At 38.7% G+C, this 13,333-nt stretch overlaps 2 protein-coding genes across 2 annotated transcripts; one reads left to right on the forward strand and one right to left on the reverse strand.

The window, feature by feature from the left end:
- Positions 1-8,480: 8,480 nt before the first annotated feature.
- Positions 8,481-11,445, forward strand: LOC133781659 (pentatricopeptide repeat-containing protein At1g25360-like). Its single transcript, XM_062220718.1, has one exon. The coding sequence runs from the start codon at positions 8,636-8,638 to the stop codon at positions 11,039-11,041; it is 2,406 nt and encodes an 801-aa protein (XP_062076702.1). The 5' UTR covers positions 8,481-8,635; the 3' UTR covers positions 11,042-11,445.
- Positions 11,446-11,703: 258 nt separating this feature from the next.
- On the reverse strand, positions 11,704-13,254 carry LOC133781660 (probable polyamine transporter At3g13620). Its single transcript, XM_062220719.1, has one exon. The coding sequence runs from the start codon at positions 13,214-13,216 to the stop codon at positions 11,786-11,788; it is 1,431 nt and encodes a 476-aa protein (XP_062076703.1). The 5' UTR covers positions 13,217-13,254; the 3' UTR covers positions 11,704-11,785.
- Between the last annotated feature and the right edge of the window lie 79 nt (positions 13,255-13,333).

Here is a 13,333-nt window from a genome sequence, read left to right on the forward strand (position 1 = left end):
TTAGTGCTTTCTTTCTGTCTTCATCCAGCTACCTTCGCTTTTGCTGCTTCGGGGGAAAGCTTTTGTCTATATTCAATGCGTGGCTCGCTACATTAGGGCTTATTCCCACCATGTCAGAGTGTGACCACGCGAAGACATCCTGGTTTTTCTTCAGAAAGTAAATTAATTGCTATTTTGATTCGTCTTGGAGGTGTTTCCCGACCTTCACCTTCTTTGAGGGATCAGCTTCCTCGAGCTGAACCTCTTCGAGCTCTTCCAAAGGTTGGAGGTCAACCTTCTCCTCAATCCTCGGATCGATCTCCTCATCAATTTCTAAAATTGTCCCATCTTTATTATGTATGACAACGAGTGCTTGAGCGCTCGTTTGTTTCTTTCCCCTCAAGGAAATGTTGTAGCACTCCCTTCCTGCCAATTGATCTCCTTTCAATGTTCCGACTCCGCTTGGAGTTGGGAACTTAAGGGCTAGATGCCTTACAGATGAAACTGCCCCCAGCCCGACCAGGGCGGGTCTCCCGAGCAATACATTGTAGGCAGACGGTAACTCTACTACCACGAACTCCATCATCTTGGTCACCGAGACTAGATAGTCTCCCAAGGTCACAGGGAGTTCGATGGACCCCATACAGGCGGTTCCTTCTCCAGAAAAGCCGTACAACGTGGTTGCACAAGCCTTCAGGTCGCGAAGGGAGAGTCCCATTTTTTCTAGTGTTGCTTTATAAAGAATGTTAACTGAGCTCCCATTGTCTATGAGAACTCGGCGCACTCTTTTGTTGGCAAGCTGTAGGGTGATGACAAGTGGATCATGATGAGGGAACTGGACATGGGAGGCATCCTCCTCGGTGAAGGTTATAGGCTGAGTTTCAACCCTTTGGCTTTTTGGTGCCCTTGGTTCGGGTTCATAAGGAGACCCGTCCCCTGTTTTCAGCTCATTCACATATCGCTTTTGAGCATTTCTACCCCCTCCTGCGAGATGAGGACCTCCCGAGATGGTTATTACGTCCTCTCCATCTATCGGCGGAGGCCTGTCTTCATCCCGAGATCGGGAGTTATTATTCTGTGCTGCCGGAAGCGCGGCTACTCTCTGGCTGGCAGTAGCCTGTCCAGTATTCTGGTTTTTGACATACTGCCAGAAATAACCTCTCGAGATCAACCCTTCGATCTCGTCCTTCAGCTGTCGGCACTCATCAGTTGTGTGTCCGGTGTCCCTATGAAACCGACAATACTTGCTGGAATCCCTCTTGGACTTTTGATTCCTCATAGGGTCCGGACGCCTGAAGGGGACCTGGTTTTCATTAGCCAGGTATATGTTTTCCCGAGACTCGTTGAGCTCGGTGTGCACTTTATATACGGAGAAATACCTTTCTCCTTTTTTCTTCTTTCCTCCGTCAGCCTCGGGGTTATTTCCCTCGCTCTTTTTCCTCTTGGAGGGATTCTCCGAGGTAGGCTGTGGAGCTGCTGGGTCATCCAAGGTTGAGGCAGAGTTAATGTTTATCGTTGTAGTTTCGGTCTGCGAGGTCGCCTTGAGCGTTGACCTCGCCTCCTCTACATTGACAAATCTCTGCGCCCGTCTGTTAAACTCGGTTATTGACCTCACCGGTTTCCCTTGCATGTCATCCCAAAGGGCACTTCCGGGTAAAACACCAGCTCGGATAGCCATTAGGTGCCCACTGTCATCCACATCTCGAGCTCGGGCGACCTCAAGATTAAATCTTGTTAGATAGCTTTTCAGTGTTTCGCCCAGCTGTTGTCGGACGTTGGTCAAAGTGGATGCCTCTGGTCTGACTCCCATCATAGCCCGGAACTGCTTCTTGAAGTCCCTAGACAACTGATCCCATGAGGTTATCGAGTGTCTCTTGTACTTCTCGAACCAACTCTTGGCAGGTCCGGCTAACGACGTTGGAAACAACATGCATCTGAGCTCGTAGCCCACGTTACTAGCTCTCATGATAGTGTTGAATGTACTCAGGTGGCTACATGGGTCAGTTTTTCCCTCAAATGCTGGGACGTGAGGAATCTGGAACCCTTGGGGAAACTGAGTGTTAGAAATATTGGGAGCAAACGGCTCGAGCTCCTCATCAGAGTCCTCATATCGACCGTTCCCTCGTTCATTCTTCAAAAGCCTAAAGGCTTTTTCGAGCTGATCAATCCTTTCTTGGACTGGGTCCTTAGGCGGTGTCTGGAATTGCCGGTCATTGATTATGATCCCAGGCTCGCGTCTCCGTGAGGGATCTCTACGCCTATTTAGGTGATTCCTTAGGTCCGGATTCGTCTGATCTCCCTTCCCCCTGCTCTGATTCAGATGATTCCGCAGGTCGGGATGGGTCTTGCGGCTTCCAGTATTTTTACGACCTCGGTCGCGTTTACTGACGGACCTGGTTTCTCCGGACTCGTCACTGGTGAAACTTACTGATCGGTCATTTCGTGGTGAATCCTTTCTATGTCGCCTTGTCTCCGCAGTGCGAGACCGGGACGTCTGACTTCTCTCAGATTGTGCGCCTCTCCGCTCCTGGAAAGTCTCCCTGTGTCCTTGCCTATCCCCCGTATGCCCTTGACCCTGATTTTGAACAGGTTGAGCGTTTCTACGGGGAGGTGAAGGATATCTTATGGGAGACGGAGGGAACCGTATAGGTGACGGTGGTTGTCGTCCTTGCTTCGGCCTAGAGGGCCCAGAATTTGCCCGAGATGGGCCAGTTGCGTTCGGTGCACTACCAGGAACCTGAGTCCGAGCCTCGGTAGGAGCTCGGTTATTCTCAGTTCCTGCAGGTGCTTCCGCAGGTGTATTAGGCGGGACCCGAGCCCGGGTACTCCTCTGAGGCCTAGAAGGGGCGGATGGCTCTGCTGGTGTTGGAGGTTGTGTCGGCCTCCTTGTGGCAGCATTTTTTCGTGGACGTCCATGGGGCCTCCGGGGAGGAACGTGCACGTCCCTTGGAGGAGGGACTTGGTCTTCGCGCGGAGGCGGGGACTGAGCCACCTGCGCCTCTGCGACTATCCTAGTCAACTCCTCGTTACGTTTGTTGGCTTCTGCCAACAACTGTTTCAGCTGCCGATTCTCCAATTCTACAATAGGGACATAACGTTCAGGGTTATAGTACATGTCCTCATCCCTTGGTTGTGGAGGTGGCCCCCGGGAATCGGAGGACCCACTCCTTTCATCAGCGTCCGGGTTCTCCATTGGCTGTTTTCCAGGACGCCTTGGGTAATTTTCTTCAGGAGTGTTCTGATTGTTTGCAGCCATGAATCTCTCAGGGATGAATGCTTAAGGCTCTCAATGAAAGCACCAAACTGTTGACGCCGTTTTTCGTCAGCAGATAAAAGAAGAGAGCACGTAAACAATTTAAGACAATGGCCAAAAATAAACAAACGAATCAAACACGGTTTTTTACGTGGTTCAGCAGTTAAATCTGCCTAGTCCACGAGTCTCTGTTATTAATCTCAAGATTATCTCTGAAAAATTCTTTAGTATGAATTCTCCAGAGTTTTCTCTCAAGGATCAGAATTTCGGTCCTTTACAATGGTGCATGCCTTCTCTATTTATAGAAAAGGATGCAGAATACTATCCCACATATTTTGGGTAGTTACTCTTTTGTGAATAAAAATAAATGGCTTTAAATGCCAATAATCAGATATTAAAGGAAACGTCCCCCAAAGATCAGGGGAAGTATAACTGTATTAAATAATATCCCACAATTCTTGGGGATTTACATCAATTAATGAGGGCTACATCTCATAGTTATTATACTTGTAGATACTCAAGGTGGTTATAGCGTATCTTCAAGGCTCCAGCATTTCTGGTCTCATGTCATTGTGCGAGCCACTGACATCTCCCGAGCTAACGTTTCTTTCGAGATGGGATATCGAGCTCAAGAACCATGCTCCGAAGTTCCTGAAGATGAAGGTGTTCTCGGAGCTACCTTTCGAGATCGAGGTCATTTCGAGATCACCGCACTCGAGATCATACATCATACTTTGCAAGCTCGACTTACAATCCTAGATCACTCTAATCCTTACGAGACCATTTGTTGTGAACTCAGCTTTCGAGGTCATATTTACTATGGCTCGAAATCTGGGTATAACAGATTCTGATTTCAAACAATTACAAATAAAAACATTTTCTATTTTATAAATTAGTAAAAAAAAAAGTAAATATTATTTTGGTCCTTATGTTGTGCAAAAATTATTGATCAGAACCTCTAATTTGTTAAATGACAATTTAGACTCAGTATTCTATAAAATATAACAAAATAGTACATTAAATCTGATTTTGGTCAAACATTTTTTCAATACGATCAAAATACTCCTATATTTTATTAATTAGTTAATTTGATAATATAAAAAACAAATAATAATTTAAAAATAATAATTTTAATTTATAAAATATATTTAAATGAATTAAAATGTACGAATCATTTTAATAAACAAAATCAAAATTAAACATAATCCTAAACTTAAAAATTTAAATTTGAATCAAATAAAATTGCACAAATAAATAAACTGGGTATAAAATAGCAACAAGTACAAAATTCACATATTATCATTATACCAAAAATACTTGTACCAAAAATACGTATTGAGTACTTATACCAAAAATGCCTATTTTATCATTATATTTTTTAAAATTCTCATTCTTTAACTTTTTAAAAAAATAATAATTCATATTCTTATCAAAGATAAAGAAAAATAAAATTCTTCAAAATAAAATAACAAATAAAATTATTATATTAAATACTATATATAATTATATCTTTAAGTGTTTATAAAATTTTAGATCTTTCTATTTTTATTTAATATGAATTTGGTTCTCGGTTTCAAACAATTACAAATAAAACCTTCTCTATTTTATAAATTGGTTAAACAAAATGGTACATTCAACTCAACGGTATGGACTTTTCTTTTTCTTTTTCTCCTCCACCACATAAAATGATGTAGTATATATATTTAGAATATTCTAGAAATTTATTTTGTTATATTTTGTTATATTATTTTGTCATTTTATTAGCTTTATTGTAACTAGAGATAGCAATTTGAGTCATGACACGACACGACACGAAAATAAATAAGTTTAGGTGACACGTTTAATAATCGTGTCGTGTTCGTGTTTAAGTTTTTGACACGTTTAATAATTATATGCCGTGTCATAATCGTGTCAGCACGATAACACGAATAATTTTTATAGATTTTATGATTTTTTTTCATATAGTTATGATTAATCGTGTCATAATCGTGTTATCGTATCATGTTAACTTATTTAATAATCGTGTTATTTCATGTTAGTATTTTTGACACGTTTAATAATGTTCGTGTTTACCTTAATCGTGTCATGTCATAATCGTGTTGACACGAATATGATATGTTCACACAAATGGTCAGGCCTAATGTAATGTTTATATAAGCCTAGTGAAAAGAATGTAATAAAAACTTTTGAGAATCGATTTTTGAAATAGAGTTTTGAGAGTCTCTCGTACTTTGGGTTTTCCCCTTGTTGCCACAGATTTAGCATGAGCTTTGCTCACCCATCTAACCCGCTCCATCATTGGGTATTCGGAGCCTTGATTCTTTCTCGAGAGGTACAATAGTTATGGAAGGCGTTTGGAGTAGCTTGGGAAGTCTTTTGGGTGGATCAAAAACTTCAATGGGTGCGTTGGCGAAACTTAGCTCACCATCGATCCGAGCAAGTTAGAGATTCAAGCGACGGAGAATGTCGATTTCGAAGGCGGAGTGCCCACCAACGATCGTCTTACCCATTCTCTTCTCACAAGTACAATCTATCACCATCTACATTTTCATCTCCCTCTTCATCTTCTCGGTACCATCACTCCACCGTGACCTTCTACCACGAAACCATCATTCTCAAAGCCATCTCTACATAACCCAGATTTAACAAAAGAAACACTCACACTCATCAACTCAGCTCATTCCACTCGTCATCAATGAAAATCTCAGAAGGAAATCTATCATAATCCATATGTGAGACCCATAGAACTTGTAAAACAACATCATATTTCACTAAAAGATTTCACAAGAGCTTAGATTTATGTATCTACAAGTAACATTTGTGACTTCTATTCCAACGAGAGAAAGACGGATATAAATGGGTTAGAGAAGAGAGTCCCAATGCCAGCACCCATGGACTACCCAATCGCATCTCCAACGACTGGCATAAGGACCTCCAACACCAACAAACGGCGGCGAAGCCCGTCAAATTTCAATTGGACCGAAGTTGCTATGATCCAATTAAAGCCCAAAATCAAGTCAGCCACTGATTGAAGAAGAATTGGGTCATGATTCCTCTAAACTAAGTCAGGCCCATCTATTTCGTGACCCAAACAAAGCTACAGCCAGACCGAATTCCCATGTTTAACCACTTTTGAAGCCCAAGTCTATGCATCACATTCAACCACCATTTACTTCCAAACCCATGCCCACTTTGTCGAAAGATAACCCCACAACTCTTTCTAATATGATGGCATTTGTACAAAAATTGTTCCATTTTGAGGAAATTACAAATTCTTTTGGTGTTGATTTGGAAGAAGAAAGTGTTGATGAAAGCAAGAATGATCAAGATGCGCTTATGGAGGATGTCAATATCACCAAAATCGAAGCGCCACCAATTGAAAAAATAATTTTTGACAAACTAGTAGTGAGGCCTACACTTGTGATTTGACCACTTGCTTGATATTCTTAGTCTTGATTTTGGAGGCTTCAACACTAAAAAGGAAAGGCGACGGCGATGGTGGATAGCTTGGCCTATTTTTTTTTATTTTGTTTGGCTTTCTCTTTGATACCATTATGGCTTTGGGATGAGAATCGAAGAGATTTTTTTGTTGGGGTTTACCACTCTAACAAGTTCAACAATGATATTATTTATTTCATTAGTTCGAGCTTCTTTCAATCCCTATGCGCTCCTTTTTGTGATTCAAAATGAACTCGAGGTCGAGTTCTTTCATAGAGAGGGTGAATGATATAGGATATATATATTTAGAATATTCGAGAACTTTATTTTGTTATATTTTTCCTTTTTATATTATTTTGTCATTTTATTAGCTTTATTGTAATGGATATATAAGCCTAGTGAAAACAATATAATGTGAACTTTTGAGTATTGATATTTGAAATAGACTTTTGAGAATCTATCATATTTGGAGTTTTCCCCTTGCTGCCATGGATTTAGTCTGAGCTTTGCTCACCCATCCAACCCGCTACATCATGAAACTAGCAACAACAAAAATTAGTTTATTTTTTTATCAAATTTGAGTTGATCACGGTACTAGTTTTTATTAATTTACATAACAAATGATCCTATTTATAATTATTTAAAACTGAAAGTACAAGGGATATTTAAAAAAACAGTTTAAAGAATATAAATTATAAAAAATATATATCTTAATTTTTTTATGCATTTTTTTCATAATCTCTTCTATATAAAAAGTGTGTAAATATAACGGAAATTCTTGGTTTTAATAGTTTTTTATTTATTTTTCCGTTAATTTTAACATAATATTTTTATATTTAATGATAGATTGTAAACATGACTTAAACTTAAATAATTTAAATAAATTAAAATAAGATATTTTTGAGATATTTTACAATAATAATTATTTAGAAATGATAAAACCATATATTTAATAACTTAAATAAAATTTAGTTAAACTTAAACTTAATATTATATTAAACATATAATATATATATAATCTTTTGTTGTTACTGTTAAATTCAAAAACTAAAACAAACATAAACTTAAACAAAAATAAATAAATTAATTAAAATATAATATTTTAAAGAAATTTTATGATAATTTAAATATATAAATTATATTTATTTATAAATAATAAAGGCATACATATCATTTTTTTTATCTTATAAATTTGTGTGATGATATATTTTTTATCAAGTGATTGGATCTATTTTTCTTCATAAAATTCACCAAAGGACATTGTGAGATACATTATAAACTAAAAATAGTTTATGCAGGTAAATTATTGTCTACACTATGATTTTTTCTATTCTTATTTTATTTCTATTAATAATTTCTTTTTAAATATTATTATATTTTATATATATGTCATGTAGTCATATAAATATATATCAACGTTGTGTTTTTATGATGTCATATATGTAAAAATTATTGATATATATATAATTTATTCTATTATATATTTTTTTTTAAACAGTGAACCAACTTTTATTAAAATTATAGACAATATTTATAAATTTAAAACTAATGAAACCTGGATTTGCAAGTTGCTTCCAGCTAGTATAATTTAGTACATCTATATGTCTAGTGATTAAAAATAGAGTATTTAAGAATAGAGTATGGATATGTGCAGCCAAAATATACCATCAAATATTATATAGACAAAGTAATATGACAGTTTAGTGTAGTGAATTAAATTTATTAAAATAGAAACTCACTATTTTAAAAAACAATAATGTGTAAGGAATTTTGGTACATAATTTAAGCGCATATATCATTTGACAAAAAAATAAAATTCACAACGGTGGCAAGTAAAATAACTCCCAAAAGGTTAAGCTTGATATTTTGGTTCTCGGTATAATTAGTTTTGACTGTTATTTAGTTAAGTTTTATTTTGATTGTTCTTATGGAACAGATGAACCATGAGTTTCCACAGTTTTGAAGATGAGAGCACCCATGGAAGTTGGAAAATTGGCCAATCGGTACGCAACCCAGTTGCAATTTTCCCGCTTCCAAAACCCCATTTCAGAATCTCTGGCTCGGCACGTCCATGCCCACATGATCGCTTCTGGGTTTCGTTTACGTGGTCATATTCTCAACCGTTTGATCGACATATACTGCAAATCATCAAATTTGACTTATGCTCGCAATCTGTTCGACCAAATTCCTAAACCAGATATCGTTTCGAGAACGACGATGATTTCCGCCTACTCTGCAGCTGGGAGTCTTAAGTTGGCCAGTGAGATATTCTTTGCAACTCCATTGACCATGCGAGACACTGTTTTCTACAATGCCATGATCACTTGTTGTTCTCATAACAATGATGGCTTTGCTGCTATACAAACCTTCCATGACATGAGGCGAGCTGGTGTTTGGCCGGATGATTTTACTTTATCTAGTGTTCTTAGTGCTTTGGGGCTTATAGTTGATGATGAAAAGCAGTGTCAACAAATGCACTGTGCAGTTGTGAAGTTTGGATTGTGTTTTGTTACTTCAGTTTTAAATTCATTGATATCTGTTTATGTCAAGTGTGCATCTTCGTCACTAGCTTCTTCGTCTTCTTCGGCTTCACTGATGTTTTCGGCTAGGACATTGTTTGATGACATGTTGAAAAAGGATGAGTTGTCATGGACGACGATAATTACCGGATACGTGAGGTGCAATGACCTTGCTGCAGCTAGGGAATTTCTTGATGGGATGAGTGAAAAGTTGGGAATTGTATGGAATGCCATAATTTCAGGTTATGTGCACCATGGCCGCTTTGAAGAGGCAGTTCAGATTTATAGGAAGATGGTTTCAAAGGGTGTTCCACAGGATGATTTCACATACACGCATTTCATCAGTGCTTGTGCAAACGGTGGATTTTTTCAACTTGGAAGACAGATACATGGTTATATTTTAAGAACAGAAGCAGAGCTTACACCAGAATTTTCATTGCCAGTGAATAATGCATTGGTTACGTTTTATTATAAATGTGGTAAGATAGATACAGCAAGAAAGATATTCAACAAGATGTCTACAAGAGATGTTGTTTCATGGAATGCAATCTTGTCGGGGTATGTAGAGGCAAGGCAAATTGAGGATGCCAAATCCTTTTTCAGTGAGATTCCGGAGAGGAATCTTCTAACATGGACCATAATGATATCTGCTTTAGCACAAAATGGATATGGAGAAGAAGCTATAAAGCTTTTTAACCAGATGAGATCAGAAGGTTTTGAACCCTGCGATTATGCATTTGCTGGAGCGGTTATATCATGTGCCATTCTTGGAGCATTGGAGAATGGACGCCAACTCCATGCTCAGGTAATCCAGTTGGGGCATGATACAAGCCTCTCAGCTGGAAACGCGCTTATTACCATGTATGCGAGATGTGGAGATTTTGAGGCTGCAGAGCTTGCTTTCCTTACAATGCCTTATGTGGATTCAGTCTCTTGGAACGCTCTGATTGCAGCATTGGCACAACACGGTCGTGGTCGCCAAGCACTAGAACTTTTTGAGCAGATGTTAAAAGAAGACATCCAACCAGATAGGATAACTTTTCTCACAATTCTTTCAGCCTGCAGCCATGCTGGTTTGATCGAAGAAGGACGCCACTATTTTGATTCTATGTTGAGGACTTATGGTGTTTCCCCAGGTGAAGATCATTATGCCCGGATGATTGATTTGCTGTGTCGAGCTGGAAATTTCTCGGAAGCAAGAAACTTGATTGATTCAATGCCATCCGAGCCAGGTGTAGCGGTCTGGGAATCGCTTCTTTCTGGTTGTCGAACGCATGGGAACATGGATTTAGGAATCGAAGCTGCAGAGCGACTCTTTGCACTGAGGCCACAGCATGATGGAACCTACGTGCTTTTGTCAAACATGTATGCCAATGTTGGCAAGTGGGAAAATATGGCGAAAATTCGGCAACTAATGAGAGGACGGGGGATCAAGAAGGAACCTGGTTGTAGTTGGATTGAAGTTGAGAACAAGGTCCATGTTTTCTTGGTTAATGACACTGCACATCCCAGAGTTACAGCAGTGTACAAGTATTTAGAGAAACTGGGACTCGAAATTAGGAAGTTGGGATATGTCCCGGATACAAAACTTGTGTTACATGATACTGAGTCTGAGGAGCATAAAGAGTATGCATTGTCAACTCACAGTGAGAAGCTTGCTGTTGCATTTGGGCTCTTGAGTCTTCCACAAGGAGCCACCATTAGGGTCTTCAAGAATCTTAGGATCTGTGGAGATTGCCATAACTTTTTCAAGTTCCTGACAAGAGTAGTGGAGAGGGAACTTGTTGTTAGAGATGGAAAGAGATTTCACCATTTTAGAAACGGTGAATGTTCTTGTGGCAATTATTGGTAGCTAGAGTTTGCTCAACATTTTTCTTACTTGGCCAACTGGTTCAAAAGCTGATTTTATTGATGGGAAAAACATAAAATATTAGACAGTAATATAGGACTTCGGCTCAGAACAGTCATGACATCAGGCTTCATCCCTTGATCTTGTGACATACGGAAAAACATTAACAGTTTGTTCAAGGACAAACTTCTTATTTTTTGTCGGTAAGGACAATATTGTAAACAAGTTTTCTTGTTGTGACGTCCGTTTAAAGCAAACACCTTCTGAAATAGTGTACCATAAAAATCAATTACTATGTACCATCATATGACCCACACTAGTTAGAACTTTAGATAATTGAATTGAACTGAATTGCAATGTAATTGCCCCTGTTTCATTTTATTTTATTTTAACAAAGTTTGATTCCATTTTATATTTATATATATATATATATGCAATTTTAGTTTAATCATAAAGTTGAAAGTCATATATATATATATAGTCAATCAATCTTTGTTTAATCGTAAAGTGTTTTTTTCTTGAAAGTAGATGATATTACCAAATTGAGGGATCTTGAAATTAATGCAATCACAATCCATAAGCCGTTTGAATTAGTCAATGCAGTAAAGTTATGTAATATCTAAACAATAATAAAGAATTTCATAGCACAGTACAAGGGGGAAAAATAGCAAAAAGAATCACTTTTCTTCAGGGAAGAAATAATACATAGATCTGTATTATTTTGCTGTTGTATACAATCAACCTAATTTATACATCATGATCATCTTTATCCAATTGATTTTCACCCTTGATGAACTGAAACCACATCTTTGATCTGCAGAGATTCATCAAGAAATACCAACCAATTCCAACCAGAGTTAACAAAGAGCTAATCAAAAGAACAGGTTTGGTAGCCACAGTCATGACATACACCAAAAACACAGATGGAATCAAGCACATCACAACCAATCCTGAAAACCCCAATGGGACACTAAATGGTCTCTTCACTTCTGGTGACTTTCTTCTCAACCACAGAAAAGAAGCAAATTCTAATAACATTCCTAAGCTATACAAGAAATTTGCAGAAGATATTATGTCTGCAAAATCCATGTATGAAACAACCAGTGGTACTACTGTTGAGATCAGAATTCCCAACCAAGGAGTGTTGAACCATTGGGACCGAGCTCCGAAAATCCGAGGCAAGAATCCCAATTCTGCCATTCCCAACACCTGGTATGCACTGCTAGTCAATTGGGCTTCATACAATCCAACTACAGATAAAACAGCACCAAGTTCAATCCAAATCTTCAACCATTTCCCAGCTATCATTTCTGCTACAGTGGCCAAATACCCATCTGCCCAATCCTCTTGGTTGAGAGGAATAGCACCAGTTGCAGCCATGAGAGGTATCAAGTAACCAAAACAAGAGAGAATCACAGCAGAGAAAAGAGCCTTCGGGTATGTCTTCTGGGGTTGATCAACTTCACCAGCTAAAGTACTAGCATTGTCCCAAAAATTTAAGTTCCAAAAAAGGGTATTGAAGAACAATGTCCAATCTTTCTTCACACCCTTCTGACCCAAACTGAGCCACCTAACAGGTTCAATCATGGGAATTGCAAAAAGGGTCATCACCAAAAATGGCAAAAGTGATACAATCCCAAGAGTGACAGCAGTGTAACCAACAATACTCAAACCAGTATAGTTCAAAAAAGAAAGCACCAAAGTCGAAACAAAAATGGCAACATAGCGAGGAAACCCAGATGACAAAATAGGTATAACCAGCTTCAAATAGTCCACACAAAGAACAGGGTAAGAAGCCAAATTGATAACCCCACTAAGGAACTTCCAAGCTCCCATAAGAGAACCCCAAAAGGGTCCAAAAGCGTGGTGTGCCCAAATAACAAACCCACCATTTCCAGGGAAAGCAGTGGCGAGCTCAGCTGTTATGAGAGCCTCCGGAATACTCCATATGAAGGGGAAAACAAGAAAACCCAGAATGGCAAAGAGGGGTCCGGTTGCCCCCACGGCCGACTCCTCGCCATACGGGCCACCGGAGACTTCGAAGTAGATGAGGAAAACGAGTGGCAGTAAAGCTAGCTTTTTTGGGGCGTTAATGGCGGTTGGGTTTGAAGTTGGATCTTGAGGAAAAAGGAGCTGGGAAGTTGTGTCCTCCTCAGAGTTAGAGTTGGAGATTCCCATGTTGTGTGATATCTCAACAGGAATTTTCCGGGAAAAAAAAAAGTCATAATATATAAAATTCTTTTGTATGGGAAAATATCTTAGATGATTGGTTTGGGGGCAGGTGGTCCAACCGAT

This window comes from Humulus lupulus, chromosome 6 (assembly GCF_963169125.1).
Source record: "Humulus lupulus chromosome 6, drHumLupu1.1, whole genome shotgun sequence".
Lineage (NCBI taxonomy): Eukaryota > Viridiplantae > Streptophyta > Magnoliopsida > Rosales > Cannabaceae > Humulus > Humulus lupulus.

Coding starts and splice junctions, on each gene's coding strand:
- LOC133781659 (XM_062220718.1), top strand. CDS start 8,636: ATGAGAGCACCCATGGAAGTTGGAAAATTGGCCAATCGGTACGCAACC.
- LOC133781660 (XM_062220719.1), bottom strand. CDS start 13,216: ATGGGAATCTCCAACTCTAACTCTGAGGAGGACACAACTTCCCAGCTC.